The sequence below is a fragment of the Orycteropus afer genome, unplaced genomic scaffold (assembly GCF_000298275.1).
Source record: "Orycteropus afer afer isolate SDZICR_OR568_19922 unplaced genomic scaffold, OryAfe1.0 scaffold00011, whole genome shotgun sequence".
Classification (NCBI taxonomy): domain Eukaryota; kingdom Metazoa; phylum Chordata; class Mammalia; order Tubulidentata; family Orycteropodidae; genus Orycteropus; species Orycteropus afer.
The window spans coordinates 2,689,211-2,710,077 of record NW_006921598.1 but is presented as its reverse complement, the minus strand read 5'-3'; the positions used below and the strand labels follow the sequence as shown (position 1 = coordinate 2,710,077).

Below are 20,867 nucleotides of genomic sequence, written 5' to 3'. Positions count from 1 at the left end.
GGGTCGGGTCCGACTCGACGGCACATAACAACAACAAATACACTGAAGAATTTTGAGATTTTAGGAGCTCTGGTAGTGTAGTGCTTAAGGCACTTGACAGCTAACAAGAAGGCCGGTGGTCAAATCCACCAGCGACTCCTCGGAAGAGAGGTTAGGCAATCTACTTCCGTAGTGATACAGCCTCAGAAACCCAAGGAGGGTTTGCTATGAGTCAGGTCTGACTCAATGGCACATAACAACAATACAACAATGATGTGTGATGAAAACACCATGGGGGAAATCCTCCTATACAGTGGAGAAAATTCTCCAGTGAACAGGAGCCTAAATGACGCAGTGCTTTAATGATAGAGAGTGTAACTGGGTAGTGTTTAGAAAACTGGCTACAAAGGCATACTAGTTATCACTTACAAGTTGAATCACTTTCAGGAAAATATTTAAATCCTCTGACCTTCAGCCTCTTTGTTTGTAAAATAGTACAGAACTATCAACTTAATAAAATTGTTGCCTTAAGAGTTAAAAAAAAGTTAATTTATGTTCAAATATCTACTTAGCATAATCCCTGGCATATAGTTTTCACTTATTAAAGAGATACTTTTATTCTTGATTTTATGATTTATATCTCTTTAATAAGTGGAGATTAACTTGATTACAAAGCTTGAATTGTGCCTAACAAATTCTTAAATATAATTTCAAGCTTACTCAATAGTCATCCTAGCAACTGATTCCAGGGAGTTGTAGCCAGCTGCTGTGAAGTTATCTTTATATCTTTCCATCTTAATAGCTTGTAGCCATTCTCCAACTGAACAAAAGGTAGTGAAGTCAGGAGTGTTTTGATCCAGAAGAGGGCTTATTGGCCTAGATTTGAATGAAACAGAAAAACAAATATTTTCATAACCTATCAAAGAAAGAATGTCTTGGCCCATACAAAAATAATGGTTTAAAAGGAAAAAAAATTAGACATTTACAATGTTTTATACAATAACAAATAAACAGATATCCTAATAAAAACCTAAATCACAGATGGTGCCTAGTAATGACAAACTCCCAAATATGCCCCAATAACTACAAATCGTCAAATATGTATTTTACTTGGATTTGCTACCCATCAAATTGTGTCTACCATATGCCTCTTAAAAGATAATAAGCAATATTTGTAATTAGTAAATATTTATTCATTTCCTTTTCTAAGAGTAACTGGGAGCAAAGGAAGCACATTTGGCTGTACACTAACTTCATTAGTCAGGAAGGTGCCATGGAGAACATTACACATTCACTGTAGTGATGGTACCCTTGTAAGCACACATCAAGTGCCTAATGTATTACTAAGAATGATCAGTGTGTCATGTTTACCTGTTAGTTGAAGCTGAATAACTGCTAATATACATCACAATAGAGTAATTCAAGGTTAAAGAATGAATGGAATGTTTCTCTTTGTAATGCCTATCAATTTTAAAATTATTTAATCAGGTATTGAATTGCTTACAAAAACTTTTCAGCTTCACAGAATCACGTTACTAGTAAATTTAGAACAGAACAGTAACATAGATAATATGTATATAACAAAAAATGTTGGGCGACAGTAATAAAAAGCCATTAAAAAATAACATTGTACGAGAAATACATATTTCCACCTTAGAACAAAAATCCAGTTTATGAAATTTTCTAAATAATGGCAGTCAGTAATACTGTCCTAATTTTTAATAAAGACAGGAAGGGATAATAATGAATAGATTCTCTTTAACCACTAAATCAATTAAGGTAAACCATCTAAAAATAAAGCATTCTGCAAACAAAATAAATTGCATAAGGTAACACAAACATCAGTTTTCCACTGGAGTGAGACTGAGGAGCTAAATTACATTCCTTGAAGTATTTCTTACCTACTACAAGTCCCCAGGGGTGTTTTCAGACTATTTGGGTTTCGAATCATTTTGTCTAGAATTCCGACTATCTGTTCAAACTTTGGCCTTTCAGCACGCTCCTTCTGCCAACAATCCAGCATCAGCTGGTGAAGACCAGCTGGGCAATCCATGGGTGCTGGTAAACGGTAACCTTCTTCTATTGCTTTTATAACCTAATAGCCAAAAGGATATTAAAAGTATTACTGACTGAGGTTCAATTATAATAAAATTAATTACCCAGTACGCAAAGTGATTCATCCAGATATGAATGAGGCACATTGCTTTACAAAAGACTGACTTACTCACTTTTTCCCAAAATATCCACAGATGTTAAAAATATAATTAAAGGACACATGAAATACAAGAGATGATGACATTTTCTAGGTAATTCAGCAATAGGGAGCAATTAAGTTCACCTGGGGTGCACTAGATGGAAAAATATTTGATATCTTCCCAGAGGTTTTCGAAATGGAACATGCTATGGAAACATCTTCCTTGTAAATAGTTATGAGTGTACATATTTGTCCATAAATTTAAAAAACTCAAGTTAAAAAAGGAAGTCTGAATTATCTATGAGCCGAGAAGATATCTACTTTCTGCTCAGTTATTTCAGATAGCCCTTTTTAAAAGGAAATCAAAATATATAAAGGTACTATGACAGAAAACATTACCAACCCCACTATTCTTTTAAACTATACAAAGCTCAGCATGCAGTGTTATTAGACAGAGTGGTGTACTGGAGCCAGCTTGTACTGGTTCCTGAGATGTATTTGTATCACTTCCCAACTCCACATTTAAGAAATCTCACATTGGCAAACTGAAATAATTTATCCTTGGTGGGGAAGGTTTCCCCACAAAACTGGCAAACCCACCAGCTACTCCTCAGAAGGAAGATGGGGCAATCTATTTTCATAGTGATACTGTGTTGGAAGGAGGGGTCGCTATGTGTCGGGTCTGACTCGACGGCATATAACAACAAGACATATGCAAATTGACAAAAGTTTAAAAGGCCAATTGATAAACTAGTTGTTGTTAGGTCCTGTCCAGTTGTCTCCAACTCATAGCTACCCTATGAAGTGCAGAGAGACACACCGACCAGGCCTGTGCCAGCTCCACAATCCCTGCTGTACTTGAGCCCATCGTCGCAGCCAGTGTGTCAATCCATCTCATTCAGGGCCTTCCCCTCTTTCATTGACCCTCCACCTTACCAAGCATGACATCCTTCTCCAGGGAATGGTCCCTTCTGACAACATGACCAGAGCAGGTGAGATGAAGTCTGGTCATTCTTGCTCCCAAAGAGCATTCTGGCTGCACTTCTTCCAGAACAGATCTGTTAGTTCTTTTAGCAGTCCATGGTCTTCTCAGCATTCTTCACCAGCACCACAGCTCAAAAGCATCAATTCTTCTTTGGTCTTCTTTATTCATTGTCCAGCTCTTACATGCATATGAGGTGACTGAAAATATCATGGCCTGTGTCAGGCGCATCTTAGTCCTCAAGGAGACATCTTTGCTCCTCAGCACTTGAAAGAGATCCTTTGCAGCCAACTTGCCCAATGTTATACATCGTCCAATGTCCTGACTGCTGCTTCCATTGGTGTCAATTGTAGAACCAAGCAATGTGAACTCTTTGACAACTTCAATCTTTTCTCCATTTGTCACGATGCTGCTTATAGGTCCAGTTGTGAGGATTTTTGTTTTCTTTATATTGAGATGTAATCCATACTGCAGACTGTATTCTTCAATTTTCATCTGTAAGTGCTTCAAGTCATCCTGACTTTCAGCAAGCAAAGTTGTGTTGTCAGCATATTGCAGGTTGTTAATGATTCCTCCTCCAATCTTGATGCCACGCTCTTCTTTACACAGTCCAGCATCTCAGCATACAGACAGAATAAGTATGGTAAAAGGATATAATCCTGGTGCACTCTCTTCTTGATTTTAAACCATGCAGTATCCCCTTTTTTCTATCTGAACAACAGCCTCCTGGTCTATGTATAGGTTCCTCAAGAATACTACTAAGTATTCTGGAATTCCCATTCTTCTCAATGTTACCCATAATTTGTTATCATTCACACAATCAAATGCTTTGCCATAGTCAATAAAACACAGGTGAACATTGATAAATTTAATGACAGTAATTTTTGAAAATTATAAACATTATAAATAGAAACTCCTCAGCTCAAATTTTCTCCTGACCTCTAGGTTGTATATCCATTACTTTACTAGATATCTTCACCTGGATTTTCCATAAACCAAAAATAAAACAAACTTAACTGCCATCAAGTTGATTCTGACTCATAGCGACCCCTCTTTGGGTTTCTGAAGTAGAGGTGGTGTCTCTACAGAAGTAGATTGACCAATCTTCCTTCCAAGGAGTGGCTGGTGGGTTTGAACTGCCAGGTTTCTGGATAGCAGTCAAATGCCTTAGGCACTACGCCACCAGAGCTCCATAGCTACCTCATACTCTATTTATTTAACAGTGAATTGATCACCTTCCACCAAACCTTTTACTTTTACTATTCCAATAAATGGCTCTCTCTACCAGCCAGTTAGTCATTCCTGCCAGAGAGCTTAGAACAGTTCTAGATGCTCTCTGTCTTATATGCCATGGTCAGTCACCACTTTCTGATGATTCTACTTCCTAAATACCATATCAGAATACTATATATCACACACATATCCAAGAAATGATTGATTCATTATCCTACAGTTAAGTCTTCATGAAGTTTCTCATAATGTATGCTTCTCTAATTATTTTGACTAACATTATGAAAAAGAACACAAAAACAAAAATATTAGCTTTAAATGACCTTAATAAGTGTTAGTTTTGAATATTAATGGTGGTCATATGAAAGACTTTTTAAAAATTTCCATTTATGATGTCATATTTACAAATGTTAGATATTATTGTAAATAATCTTATAAAATATCCTTTAAAAAGCTATACATCACACAAGCGAACATATACAAATACTGTCTGCAAAAATTACAAACATAATTAATTAAATAAATAAAAAGTTTAAAAGAACTGTGTATGGTTTTGGATATTTCCAGTGACAGCAGTGTATTAGATTTGAAAGTCTATCTATTTAAACAACTTTATCAAAGTGAAGACAATGTGTTTTGGAAAGCTGGGTTAAATTATATAAAAAGTCATTCAAGTTGTGAAGAATTAATAAGCAAATAACTTATAAAACTCTTGACCAAATAATCAACAATTATGTGGACTTTTTTTCTTTGGGGAAATAGTGGTTTTCCTTATATTTGGATTTGCTTGTATTTGAACATTTTCCACCTCCTAATTTTCTCTGTGTAGTTTATTTTACAGATCTCCTGAAAGAAGCAGTACATTGTAGAGTATTCTCTCCTTTTTCCTTTCACTGTAAATGACCTTTTGAAATCTAAATCCTATCATTGGTCCTCTTGCCATAAAATTCTACAACAGCCTTCAAGATCACATTTAGGATTCTTGAGCTTTGTTTTCATTAGTCTCACATCTTTGTGCTAATGAACAAAGGACGGTGTTGTTCTGTGCCTTTGAGTTGACTCTGACTCACAGTGACCTTTTAGGAGCCTAATAGGACAGAGGAGAACTGCCTCATAGGGTTTTCAAGGCTGTAATCTTTACTGAAGCCCGTCATCACATCTTTCTCCCTCAGAGCTTCTGGTGGTTTTCAAACTCTGACCTTCTGGTTTGCAACTGACTGCTTTAACCACAGCACCTCCAGGGCTCCTTTATGAGAAAAGTATAGTACCACCAAATGACTCTTAAAAGGAATAAAAGTGTTAAGTGACCTGTGTATTTGTTTAACTGTATTGGAGTAACTTGCTGATTCCTTTTATTATAGCAGAGGGAAACATTTATTTCAACATAAAATGTAACTTCATGTTCTCCGTGATATGTTATTGTTAGTTGCACGGTGACCCCACGTCTGCAGAGTAGAACTTCTCTACTGGATTTTAAAGGCCATAACTTTTCAGAGGCAGGTCGCCAGGCCTATCTCCAGTGACACCTCTAGGTGGGTTCCATGTGCCAACCTTTTGGCTAGTTGAGAGCTTAACTGTTTACACTATCCAGGTACTCCCCTCAAAGATATAGTGGTATTTTTAAAGGAGTAGTAGCAAAGTATAACATTTAAAATGAGAGATGTTCTGGAATAGGAATAGACCTTGGCACCCTAAGACAAAACAAAACAAAACAAAAACCTCACTGCCATTGAGTCGATTTCTCATCTTTCTTCCAAAGAGTAATTGGTGGGTTTAAACCACTGGCCTTTTGGTTAGCAGCCAAATGCCTTACCCATTATACCACCAGAGATTCTTTGACACCCTAAAGGTTCCTCTCATAATTATATTAACAGTGGCAAAAAAAGACAGTGGCTGGGAACTCCTAAGGTTCTACAGAACACAGTTTGGCATGGACAGGCACCACCCATCAGTCTGTAAGCGGCAGCCTGCACATCACTACTATGCTGAACAGGTTTTAATGGAACATGCAAATGGAGATGGACAAGGAAGAAAGGCCTGAGAATCTATTTCCAAAAATCAGCCCATGGAAATGCTATAGATCACAATCGTTCAACTGCGATTGTGCTAGACTCGGAAGCAGTTTTTTTTTTTTTTCCATTGTGCATGAGGTCATCACTGAGTAGAGGTAACTCAACACTAGCTAATAACAGGAACAACTTACTAAGGATAAACTGGCCAAGATGGTTACAAACTGATCCTTGTTGTTCTATAGCTTTTATTTGGTTAGCTTATTAGAAAAAAGTAACTTATCTCCTAATGAAACAACTAACAATCAAATAAATATTTATTGAATATTTCTTATGTGACTGGCACTGTTTTAAACATGAATTACCTCATATAATCTTTTAAAAAACTTTATTAGGTAAGTATTATTATTACTCATTCTAGAGATAAATAATCTGAGGCAGAAAGAAGGAACAACATCACAAGTTGTTAGGAGAGGAAAGAGAATTTGACCTAGAAGGCACTTGACTGCCAACCAGAAGGCTGGAGGTTCAAACCCACCAGCCACTCCTTAGAAGGAAGATGGGCAATCTACTTCCGTAGGGATACTGTCTCAGAAACCCAAGGAGGGGTCGCTATGAGTAGGGTCCGACTCGACGGCACACAACAGCAACATCTAACCACAGGACCCAGGCTGTAAACATGACACGGTATTTCCGATTGGGAAATAAAAAGTATTTTCTGAAAATAGTTACATATTCCTAGAAACAATAAGGCACACAGGTAAGATGGCTGAACCTACACGTCTTAAAGCATTATGTAATTATTGAAGGAATTCAGTTAAAATATCTTTTTTTGCTGAATTATCAGGAGGCCCTTGGATTTGCTTGTCCAGATCTGGCCTCAGTATTCTAATAAAAGTCAGCAAAGAAAAAATAAAAACTGTTATAAGCAATTTTAATCCTAGATAGTTCTCAGAGGATTTGGAAGTGAGTAGGGTAAATGGTATTATTTTTTTAAAAACGACTTTGGGACACAACAGGGACCACTTCTCTGGTATATGCTGTAAAGGAATACTTAGAAATAAAATAAAGTTGCTCCCTGAGAAATGTTTATAATATTGTGACCAAGAGAAAAAAGGATCATAAAACCTCATGATAACAGGCCCGTAATGACTCAAAATGGATATAATATGATTGATTTCTGTCCTCTGCTCAATGCCTACTTCCCCTTCATTAATTTCAAAATAACTTGACCTACGATGCAGTTAAATATTTTGGATTCTACTTATGGAACTGTGGAAAAATTTTATTAAAAAAAATAATTTTTTTTCATCTTCACATAAAAAAATGTGAAGTCATACATAAGTGGTATCTTTTAAAAGGGAACATTGAAGACTCAGAATCGAATTGCAAGCATATTGTAATTTCAAAGCTTTTAAATGACTTCTAATAGACCACTTTATATCTAGTCCCATATCTTTATGGAAGCTTACATTTTTTTTACCATCCTTATGACTACCAAGAGCCCTGGTGGCTCAGAAGTTAAAGGCTGGGTTGGTAACTGAAAAGTGAGTAGTTTAAATCTACCAGCTGTTCCATGAGAGAACTCTTCTTTAAAGAGTACAGTCTTGAAAACACTATGGGGCAGTTCTACTGCATCCCATAGGGTCCCCTCCCCATGAGTCAAAATTGACTTGACAGTAGTGGGTTTGGGTTTGAGTGCACAACTACCTATTAGTAAAATTAACAATTCTTTGGCCTAGTGCAAAGTAAGAAATAATATTGTGTACTATAAACAGAGGAGCTCTGGTGGCATAGTGCCTAAGGCACTTGACTGTTCATCAGAAGGCTGGCAGTTCAAACCCACTAGCTGCTCCTTGGAAGGAAGACTGGGCAATCTATTTCTGTAGTGATATCACCTCAGAAACCCAAGGAGGGGTCGCTATGAGTTGGATCCGACTAGATAGCAGTAAGTTTGGTCTTTGGTTTACTATAAACAGAATTATACATATATATACGTATATGCATACTTGTGTGTATATACGTATGTCTATTCTTTAGCACACAATGTTAAAGATTTCAAAATTTCAGAACTTGAGAGTAAAAATTTATTTATAATAATCAATATAAATTCAATTAAAAGACAGTTGCTGTTAAAGTAAAATACGAGTATTTTGCATTTCTGCATAATCTATTGATTGCATTTAAATAAAAATTTTTGTTGCTGCTGAAAGATCATCCTTATGACCAGGAAGGGCTTAAGCATCTGCAAATTGTGCAGAAGAATAAAATTTGGAAATTTATTTGGAAAGTTCAGCCTCTTGATTTTAATAGTTAATAACTAGATTCTAAATGGTCTTTCATTGCAGTTAAAATTCAAGAAAGTTATGCTTCTGTTGTTGTTACGTGCTGTTGAGTCAGACCTGACTCATAGTGACCCTCCTTGAGTTTCCAAGGCAATATCACTACGAAAGTAGATTGTCCAACCTTCCCTTCTGGGAGTGGCTGGAGGGTTTGAACCGCCAGCCTTCTAGTTAGCAGTCAAGTGCCTTAGGCATTATCCTACCAGGAACATGAAAATACAAAAATGTTTATTCAAGTATTAATCAAGTGATAACCTTCTTGAATATGGGTCTCATACTTCAAAATCATATAATCTTTTATCAAGTTTTCCTTGCTTACTGTCCTGCACAGAGAAAAATGTCCTAGTTTAATGATTAACCTTGTTGGTAGCTCTGGTAACTATCTGATTCAGTAACTTCTATAACTTTTCCATTTCCTTAAAGTGATCACAGAAACCTCAATACATTCAGCATCCAAGCATTCATCATGGAACTCTGTGAAGTTCCTTAGAAACATAGCCATCCATTTACACCTTGTTTTCATGAAAAATCTTTTAAAATATAAAATATTAAAAATTTATTAGCAACTGAATTTGAACAGTACAGAATGAATTGATTCACTTAATAAATCTATCTAGATAACATTTTGAAAATATGTATCTCTGAAAATCTGGTGAAAGAGATCTTCACAGAAAACACAATATATTCACATATCCACAACATTTCCCATACACATCAACATTTTCACAGATCTCTCCAGGAATTTCTGTCAGAAAGTCTAGGTCAGTTATCTGGGGAATTTAATCCAGATTGGATTTACTATCTTGAATTATTCAAGTTTTTCTCCAGTTGCATATTAAAGAGTAAACATATAATTTCTCAAATGTAATACAATATAATGAATATTATCCTACAAAAAATATTAATATCAATTTCACTATATAAACTGAACTATTTAAGTAATCTCTTAATACTATACAAATGTGTGTCCATCTTTAATAACTGAAATCTTCAAAATTTAAAAAGGAAAATGAAAGATTATGTTCCATGACAGAAGTAAATTTTACTATAAATATAACAATTTGATTTAATTAGTAAAAAATTATTAATTTTTATACGGTAATTCTATATGGTAATTCATTTATAAGAAAAATAAAGAATCAATACTTAGGAAATTAAAAAACAAATTTCTTCTTAACCATTTCCATGATTTGTTTTGGAAGTTTAGTAAACTTTGAATTTAAATCATCTTATATTCCTGTCAGTCCCTTTATGTTTGAATTTAGTACAGAAGGAAGGTGTCAAAAGAAATGAAACTCTACCAAGTGTCTAGGGAATGTAAATATTTCTCTTTCTCTGCCCCAAGGATTTGTTTGCCCACATTTTGACAGTCCATGAAATCTTTGACACTGAGACCTGTCAAATATTAACAACTTTGCCTCTGCCAAACAGTCTCATCATTTAGACTTTTATCTTTGATAAACAAAAACAAAAATAAAAGTTTCACATCAATAATCAATTCATAACACCAAATGTTTGAATTGATTTAAATGCCCCCCATTTTTCAGTCTGGGAGCTTTCCAGTTAATGGAGAGATATGTAGAAAAATGTGCCTAAAATAACATTTCTAGCCACATAAAAGCAGTCTGACTTCAGCTGTCTAAAACTAAATGTTTATAAGTTTTAAGAGCCATAGGAACTTAACTTGGGAAATTATAAAATTAAAAACAAAGATACTAATTAAATGCAAAGATTTTTATGATCTCTTTTTGAAAACTGACTTGATTTTGGTAAACTTTTATTACTGCCCATGTTAATGGTACCTGAAGAGTTAACTACTCCAAAACAGTTTGCTAGTCATATCCATATAAATGGTATCATATAAATGGTAATGAAGCATTTTCCTCAAGCACCACCTAAGTTGTTTTCTTTTTTCAACATTATTCATTGAGAACTTGTATTTATATCATTTCTAAACTCTTTCAAAAGAGCCTTTGGCCAATTTTCTCCCTGACATATCTTAATTTTGAATTACTAGCATTATACATATTCTCTCTCTTTTTTTTTCCCCCACAAATAAGATTTTTTATTTGTCACCATTGAGTCTGAATTTTACATAGATTCTTGAACTGATGGTTCATAGCCATCAGCTCTTCAACTTCAGCACCTGTCTCATCTCCTGTAGTTTTCAGAACTACTACCTTCACCATGAAGCTCCATGAGTTTTCTCAATTCAAACTTGGGCTTCTTCAGCATTTTTACTTTTCTAACGAACACATCATGGAGAGGATAAATAGATTGGCAAGCCTTTTCTACGTCCTTCCCAATGCTGTCTGGAATCAATTTATTGACCACTTCTTTCAAGTCATTTGTTTGCACCTCTCAGGTCATTATTTCCATCATTTTCTTCCGGATTTGATGGACCTGTTGGTGTTGAGCATAAGAGGTCTTCCGAATCTCATTGTTGCATTTTTTAGTAAAACCAACACAGAACAGACAAAGCAAATAACCATCTGTCATCTTGACATCAACATGAGCTTCAATCATGGTCTGCCATTTTTTGACCATGGAGCACATTTTGTCATGGGTAAGATCCATGCCATGGAAGTTGGTCAGGCAGTTTTTGCCCTGAACATCCTCAGTAATTAGCTTGAATTTTCTAAATGCAACTTCATTGTTCTGCAGATCAGCAAGGCTTACTTCAAAAACACGACCCTTGAGGACATCAGAAGAAATTTTGGTTCCTTGAGTCCTTGTGACTAGTGTTTTCCCAATATTTCTTATATTGAACATAGCTGGTGCCTTCACATCATACCAATCTTTCTTAGAAAATGGATCAACCACTTTCTTCTTGGCTCCTTTTTTGCCACCTTTTGTAAGGCGCTTATTCTTGCCGACCGCCATGGTGCTGCTCAGAGAGCCAAAAGGCTATATATATTCTCTTTTATAGGAAAGTGAAACTATTTGATTTGTCCCCCATACATTTCATTAAGTCTTATTTTGGACTCTCCAGTGTGCTGCATTGGAAAATTTCCTGATTTATGATCTGTACACCAAGGTCTCCTCCGGATCTCAAATACAAATTCAGGATTCTTTCCTGATTTTAGACTTCCCCTATTTTTAGCTACATTTCAGTCACATTTTCTATAGGTTGAACTGTATGAACCTGCCAATACTTACATGTTCTCAGAGGTCTGCCTGTGAGCATCCAGTAAGTACTATCTCTTTTTTTTTTTTTTTTAATTTTAAGGAATTTTCAGTGATACTCCCACTATGATTACATTAAAAATATTGCTATCAAATACTTACCAATATTGATCAAAAAGGTTAGATTTCTCATGAAATTAAAATTTAATTAAACCAATCAACAATGGGTCACTTAAACATCTCTCTGAAAATTACAAAGAAAAAGAAAAATAAGCTTCAAAGACAAAACAAAACACAACATCCCTCCACGCTGTTGCTCCTGGATCATTTCACTTCTGTGACTCTCCCACTGCAGCTGTGCAAGCACAGTATCATTATCTTTATTAAGGGAAAAAAGCCTTTGTAGGCTTTATTATGTCCTCAGAGTTTAAATTTTAAAAAAAGAGAAAGCAATTCTTCAAATTGAAAGCCAAATGCACTTAATAGAAACAATAATTTGAGTTTTTCTTTATAATAAATGGAAAACTAAGCAACCGTGTTTTCAAACTCTATTACAATTTCTTTCTTAATGAATCATTACCTACATGTAATAATGTATATTGATACGTAATTTTTTGATTGTTTGTTTGTTTTACCGGTATAACACCTACATCTTGATTTGACATGTCCCAATAAGGTCTTTCTCCGTATGACATAACTTCCCACATGACTATTCCATAGCTCCAGACATCACTGGCTGATGTGAATTTCCGGTATTGGATGGCTTCTGGTGCTGTCCACCTTACTGGAATTTTGCCACCCTGTTATAAAAAGAAATTGGTATTTTAAATAGGTGTAATAACATAAACCATTTATGTCAATACTAGAAAGCTACAGTTTAACATTCATATATTTAGTTGGTAATTTAGCATCAGGTCATTCCACCTTGAATCTCTGTAAAGAGTGTATTTAAAGTTACATTTTTTCTTAAAAAAATCTTGCTACAAATTTTCATTTGTAAGGCAGTTTCAATTTAATGGGATCTATGTGATTTTAGGGCAAGAGTCTAGTCAAAAGACAATGACAAATAAGGTAAGTAACTGTTGGTAAAAATGAATGAAATATGGGCTATTTAAATAAATTCAGTTATATGCCTCTTCTCTAATTTCACAAAAGTTATATGAATAAATAGTTAATAACCATTTTTAATATGTATTAACATTGGTTATATTTTTTCTGTTACAATTACTAGTGTTAAATTATTCAACTATCAAGTCCAAAAGCATATGCTATTTTAAGTCCAAGTCTGGAAACTGAATATCCAAAAATCAAAAACAAAACGATGTTGTTTTATATAACTATACACTATTTATATGAAAATCTCAATATAAGACAAGTGTGTTAACAACACAACATTACTTCTTCTCCAGACTATATATAGATTGAAAAACAACAATTATTCTCCCATAAGGGAAATGACAGCAATGACACAAAGCTGAGGTCAATTTGTGACTTTTCTTCTGTTTAGCTAGGCATTACGAAAACCTGCTTTCTTCATAGGATAATCTCAAAAATGTGAAAACACAAACTAATCGACTTTTTCTTACAGTAGTTGTGTAGACAGCTTCTGGATCATCCTCTATAACCCGAGATAGACCAAAATCTGACACTTTGCAAACAAGATTGCTGTTGACAAGAATGTTACGAGCTGCAAGGTCCCTGTGAACATATCCCATATCAGCCAAATATCTCATTCCAGCAGCAATTCCTCTCAGCATGCCTACTAACTGAATGACTGTAAACTGCCCATCGTGTTTCTGCAAGAAGACAAAAATAAACTGTATTTTGAAACAAAATCATTATGAAAAAAATGTATATATACTACTCATTTCTTATTATAGAAAAAGAATTATTAATTTTCTATATAAAATATAAACTTACAAAAGAATATAACAGACATTAATTTAACTTATAGCCAGATAAAATATAGTTTTGGTAATCATTTAGTTATTTATAATTACATGCTATTAATAGTTGAGATTATTTAAGTCTAAAAGTAAATGGTAATTTTTAAGTCAAAGTTTGGGAATGGAATATCTAAAAAATACTGCTGGCAGGTAAGTGTTTTTCCTTTATGCCCAAAATTTATATAAATAATCTAACAATATATATAAAGCAATGAATATACATATATTAAGATTTTTTTCTTTTCTAAATAGTAAAAGAAATGAAAAGAGAAAAATATTTATGAAAAAATGCAGAGAAACAAAGAAGAAGAAAATTATAATTGCTAACTTGTTTTCTTTTTCATTTAGTTTGTTTGGTTATTGGTAGGAACGTTACTTTCAACAAAGATTCTCTAAAATAGAATAGCAGATGGCACTGAGCACTGTTGGTAACCCAACTGTCTAGCATCTATTTCTGATCTACTACTATTTATAGCCCACAGACTTTCTAAATGAATTACCACTATACTGCATGAAGCACCTTGGCTTAAGTTGATGAATTTCCCAGGTACTGCTTTCCTCCAGAAAGCTGATAGTTATGTCTAATATAATTTTGTTGTGTTGTTACATGCCATGGAGTTGGATTTGACTCATAGTGACCCCTTCTTGGGTTTCTGAGGCCGTATCACTACGGAAGTAGATTACCCAACCTTCCTTCCGAGGAGTGGCTGGTGGGTTTGAAACGCCAGGCTTCTGGTTAGTAGTCAAATAATAAAATATTCTCTAAATTTTGTAATTACTTATAATTCTGGGTTGAATGTATCTTTCTAGATTTTTCAGAACACTTTGCATGCCTTATTATACTTTAAAACATTTTTGTTATACTTTAGAATATTTTTTCTCTGCTGTTTTGAAAATGTTGACATGTATTTACATACTTAGGTAAAAAGCCTCTGAAAGTATATATATGTAAGTTTATCTAGTTAGACATTACAATACAATAGGTTCTACAGCGCAGGGTTAGGGTCATTGAACTGTTAACTGTTTCCTCATTTTTTTAATTCTCTAAATTACCACTGTGTTTCATTTAAAATTATTGTTCCTGATTTCTCCATATCAGAAAAACTTAAATGCTAGTCTTATACCAAACCAAATCTGCTGCTGTGGAGACATTTCTATCTTCGTGTGACCCTGTAAGATAGAGCAGAACTGCCCCATAAGCTTTCCAAGACTGTAATCTTTACAGAAGCAGACTGCCACAAATTTGTCCAACAGAGCAGCTGGTGGGTTTGAACCACTGACCTTTTGGTTAGCAGCAGAACATTTAACCACTATGTCACCAGGGTTCCTGTTCTACTCAAATACATGTTCAAATATAGAGCTTCTGGTATTCTCTGTACTCAGATTATGACATGAATAGAAATCATTTTTGAAAGTTGTGTTGTATCATTTAAATGGTAAAAAAGATTTTTAGTTTAATCTGTATTAAACTCTGGTTTTTAATCAGAATTTTTAAATTACAACTTTCTGACCTGATAAAGTTTAGAATGTTCAGATTTTACACTGGAAAAACAAGAGTTCAAGAAATCGTACTGGCAGCATGATTAATGCATTTAGAGTGGTACTTACCCTGAGAAAAGCATCTAGGGCTCCATTTTCCATGAATTCTATTACAATCATGACTGGCTTTCCTTTAAAAAAAAATTTGTTATTTTGGAAGCAGTCACCTAAATTTCAGTCCTATTCTCACTTAGCCCAGATAAAATAAATAGTGTTACTTTGAAAGACTGACTGTTTCTGGTGTTGCTACTACACTGGAAAAGTCATTAAATGTTTGCATGGAACTTGGTCATGATTCAAAAAATTAAATCACACAAATAAAGCCATTATATTCTTTTGACTCCATTCAACAACCAAGCAACCTATGGCCATCAAGTCAATTCGGACTCATGGTGACTCTGTAAGACAGATTCAAACTGCCCCAGAGAGTCTCAAGAGTGAAAATCCTTAGAGAGGCAGACTGCTACATTTTTACCTCATGGGGTATCTGGTGGGTACAAACCACAGCCTTTTAGTTAGCAGCCGAGTGTCTAACAACTGCCCATCAGTGCTCCTATCAGCATTGTGAAAAATACTCAGAGAAGATGACAGGTATGGAAAATGTAAAACCTAAACTGTATCACTTTTATGTCTTTGAAACTAAATGAAAGTATGTATCAGTCTCTCAAACTACTTATCGGATTTATTCTTCAACTACTATTCCGGAATACATTCTTTCCTGAGGTGGTAGCATAAAAGAGGCATTGGTTTAATTCATTATACATCAAAACAAAATTAATTTAGAACATGCATTATGTTAATAACTTGATTTATTTTTTTTGGCGGGGGGGGACTATAAACACAATGTCATTACTTTCTGTCATTCTGGTTACTAACTGAAGATATATACCAATATATATATATATACCTCTTGTAACAACCCCTTCCAAATGGACCACATTTGGGTGGTCAAACTGCCCCATGATGCTTGCTTCACATAAGAAGTCTCTCCTCTGTTTTTCTGTGTAACCAACTTTGAGGGTTTTTATGGCCACTGCAACGTCTCTCTTCCCTGGAAGCTTCAGACGGCCACTGCAGACTTCTCCAAATTCTCCTAAATAACAGGACAAGCATGTATGTTTTAAATTCAGAAATATGTTATTTTCTGTCAAAAGAATGTATTAAATATTTTAAAGCATTTACTTTTCTAAATTATTTTCTAAATATTTTCCAAAGCTTTCTAATTTACACAGACAACATTCTGATAGATAGGTGATTCTATTTTCCAGACACAATGACATGAAAAGAGTGGCATAAATGAAACTGAAACTTTAAGATTCATCTTCACTCACTCAGCTTTATTGAAAAATAGTTATACTATTTTTTTAATTGGACTAACAAAAACTCAGTGAACATTTAGATTTGAAGTTTGCTATATAATGTATACTGCCTTCTAAAGTATAAGGACACAATTTAAAAAAAAAAAACAAAACCCTTCTGTGCCATGGAGTCGGATCTGACTCATATTGACCCCTCCTTGGGTTTCCAAGGCAGTATCACTACGGAAGTAGATTGCCCAATCTTCCTTCTGAGGAGTGGCTGGTGGGTTTGAACCGCCAGCCTTCTGGTAAATCTTCCTCTTGCTTTTATGGTTGGAGGAATAAATACAGACAGTCCCTTGGTTACTACTCATGGACAGATTTTAATGTTATGTTATATTTGCCCTCAATTTGAAATGAATAAACCAACTCCTACTCACAACAAATTCTTCATCACAATCACTTTCACTTGCTGCATATTCAATTTTAAATCACTGAAAAGGCTTTGAGGTTTTCTTGCACTAAAGTAAGGCTAAATAGACTGTATGCGAGTGTTACAAATTACCCACAAATTTGACTTAAAGAGTTACTTAGACTTAAAGACACACTTAGGAACAGATTTTGTTTGCAACCAGAGACTGCCTGTATTTCTTAAAAATTTAAGTCTGGAATTCATATGCACTTGTGTGCTAAATGTAAGAGACTTGGATCTAAAATTATATTTTTATTCTGAAAATATACTGTGCACACAGAAAATAATATTTCCTTCAAATAATTTATAAATAGTAATTTTCTACATGGAATTAAATAGTGCAATAGCTATCTTATACCTACAAATAAGAAAAAAAAAATAACATGAAATTCTGCAAGAAGATAGTAAGTCAAGTAGGAGAAAATATATATCCCAGCAAAATTCAAAGATATTCTGATATTTTAATACCAAGCCATCTATTGAACAGAACAGACCTAGTATGAAACAGCTTATAATAGAACTATATCTTTAAAATCCAACAGAAAACCAAATATACAGAGATTCTCTGTGCCACATTCTTCTTTTTCACTTGTTTCTTAAGAGTTCATAAACAAATACAGCCTCATTGCTTCCAACAGTTCAGTAAATGCAAAAGTTCTATACTTGAAGTATAATTATTTGCCTGTCATTATGATGTATGACTTTCGATCTTGGCTAAATGGAACAGCTGAACAAGGAAGCTACAACAGCCTTACCTGCACCAATCACACGCTCAATTTTAATACAGGAGGCATCTAGCTCCTTGGCGAATTGATGGACAGCTCTATTTGGGTCCTCATAGGTTTCAGGGTCAATGTAGGTTTTGGTGCCTGGAAATTTAACTGTAATGATGTAAGAAAGCATGACTGTGATGAAGCAAAGCACTTATTGTGCAGTCAGCCCAGGAATTTCATTATGCAGAGTGCTCCTTGGAACAGTGAACTTGCTTCCACATCACCTGATTCACAGCAGTTTTTAGACTACTTCAGTGTGCTGGCACATAGGTATTATCTGCAAGCTTCTATAGGTAACATAGGATCCAGCTCATAGGTTGCTAACTGAATTGCTTTTCCAGTAAATCAACAAAAGACATTCACCAAAATCCTCTGACATGCCTCTTATCAGACAGGAGGTCTAATTAAATTCACTACTATCATGGCATAGTTCAAGCCATATTGAGGTTTGTAATGGACTTGGAAACACATTTGTAAATCTCTCAGTCAGTCAATCAATCAAATTAATACACTGGGAAAAGAAGACATTTCATTTACAGGTACCCACTACACTGACAGCAATATTAAAAACATTTAGACATCTTATTTATTCTTTTGATTTATTTTTAAAGACCAACCACTGCTGACATATACATAAAATTAATACAAGATGTGAGGGATTGCTATCACAGAATCAAAGAGATATCTACTAACGACACAATTTCATCTTCACCTTGAAGGGAAATAGAGGCCCGATATACAGGGTGCGGAGTAAGGTCAGAAAATTCACAATATTCCTGGGATCAGCTAACCAGGTATGACATCAATTGGGAAAAGGAATAGTTTAATATAAACTTTAAGTTATAAAGCTCTGGAAGATCTTAATTGCCACAAAGAGGTAGCCAATATGCCTCAGAAAAGGTAGTCAAAATTCAAACAACATAGAATCATCTTAAAAGTTAAAATCTTCTTAAAATGCACCCAGAAGCATGCAGGTAACAGATAATGCTATGTCAACTTTAAATCAAATTCAATTACAATACTGTATTCCAAATGTAATCATTTGGTTAAAGACAAAGATAAAATAGATAGGCATATATTTGGTCATATTAATGCAGTAAAAAGTTACACTATATCCTCAAAAAAAACTTTATTTTTTTAACAAAGCCACCGAACAATCTTTTTATTAAATTTTACTATTTGGAGAACAATATAATTTCTTTTACACTGCAGCCTAACTGTGCTTATGTCATCACATCAAGATAAAATTATATTTTTTAAAAAATAAACACGTAACAAACAAAAAGAAGCAGAATGTATAAAGTAAAATGGGATTTAAAAATCTTGATTTATTCTGTTGTAGATGATTGTTTATCCAAAATTGATTGTCTTAAACAATTTTTGTTACAGTTTATAAAACTGACAGATGCTCGTTTGTTACTAAAGCTGAACATGAAAAAAAAAAAAAAAAACAACACAAGAAGAAAAAAGAGAGAGGGGACAGGAAGAGAAAAGAGAGAAGAAGGAGTACAGGGAAGGGGGAAAGAGAAAAAGAGAGAAGGGAAGAAAACAATAGGTTAACCTCCTAGATTGGCAGGCAGATGGAGAATGAGCCATCTTCTCCCTTGTCATTCTCTCTCTCTTTCTTTCTTTCATTGTTTTTTGGTTTTGTTTGTGATCAGGGAGCTAGATTGGAGGTAACCTTCTGCATCTCAAAAGGGTCTTTGATGGTTCCTTATTCAAGCTGTCATAAAACCTTTTGACAGGTCAGAGCTATTTTGGCATAAAAACATGAAATATTGCCCAGCTTGGATTCAAAAGACATTGTTAGAAGAAATGGTAGGAGGAAACAAAATGTAAATTGGAATTGCTTCACTAAACTCCTCCATTGTGTTTATATCTTTAAATGTAGCACTTGGGGCCATAGAGAGTTGAGTGGCCTGATACAAATGACTGGACATTCTATTAAATTCAGTGCTCTAAAAGCCAGTTAAATGGTTGCTTTCAAGTTTCTGTAAAAATTCAATCTGGTGTCTTAGCACCTAGGAAAATTGCCTGTATACTAAAGGAATAAAAGGACAGCAACTTGTAAATAGCTGGTGACTGCAATGCTGTATTTTCTGTATTTTAGATACAGTCATAAAATCAAGTAAAATGCCTGGTTCTCATCAAATGCCATCAAATGACAGGAAAATAGATCCTTATAAAAAACAAGATTCAAAAATATCAACCATTTACCAGTATATGATACATTAACGAGGACTTTACTTTTCATTATTAGTTTAAATAATGGATGTTTTAAAATAAGGAAAATATTACCATAATTTCTGAATATTCTAGTCAATTTAAGAGTTGAGCTTTTGTGTGTTTTAATATTGCATTTACATTTCTCATAAAAGTTAAATCTCTTAAAACCACCATTGATATTCCTCTCTACAGTTGAAAAATGTTTATATATAACAAGCTTATCATATCTATCTATGCTAACAAGTAATTCATGCAGCTATATTCTTTCTAATTACAAATTAGATGGCAAATGTGAAAAAACTGATGGCATAAGAATATTAAAACTGAGTGATGACAATTAAGCATAAAGCTATACAAGAATCTTAGATAAGCCAAATTTCCATTTACCTTCTGCATTAACCTGCAAGTTAAGAGCAAATAAACTAAAATGTATCTGATGATTTTATGATATCTCAGATATATTGAATAAAAGGAAAGGAAAATGACATGTTGAGTAAGATAATATTAAATGATTTGCTATCAAATTATTCACGAATGGGTAGGATCAGGGTTTCTGGAAAATAGAGCCTTATGTTACTGTTTTATATACATTTCACACTAGATATAAAAATTGAGGCATTCAAGTTTTGATCCTCTCGTCTTTATCTCGGGAAATGTTAAAATATTCTCTCATGTCCAAAAGAGAGAAAAAAAAATGTAACCTCCAGTTTCTTTTTTTTTTTTTGGTATATCCTCTAGCTGTAAGCTGTGT

At 34.3% G+C, this 20,867-nt stretch overlaps 1 protein-coding gene and 1 pseudogene across 1 annotated transcript in view; both read right to left on the bottom strand.

The window, feature by feature from the left end:
• The window catches only part of EPHA7 (EPH receptor A7), a 224,850-nt gene that overhangs the window by 9,476 nt on the left and 194,507 nt on the right, over window positions 1-20,867 (bottom strand). The window contains exons 10-16 of the mRNA XM_007950746.2: window positions 17,873-17,998; window positions 16,255-16,440; window positions 15,417-15,478; window positions 13,449-13,658; window positions 12,513-12,662; window positions 1,881-2,074; window positions 700-855 (exon numbers count right to left, since the gene is read on the bottom strand). Coding sequence (XP_007948937.1) covers window positions 700-855; window positions 1,881-2,074; window positions 12,513-12,662; window positions 13,449-13,658; window positions 15,417-15,478; window positions 16,255-16,440; window positions 17,873-17,998 — 1,084 coding nt within the window. The remainder of the gene's footprint in view (window positions 1-699; window positions 856-1,880; window positions 2,075-12,512; window positions 12,663-13,448; window positions 13,659-15,416; window positions 15,479-16,254; window positions 16,441-17,872; window positions 17,999-20,867) is intronic.
• Window positions 10,828-11,619, bottom strand: LOC103205428 (annotated as a pseudogene).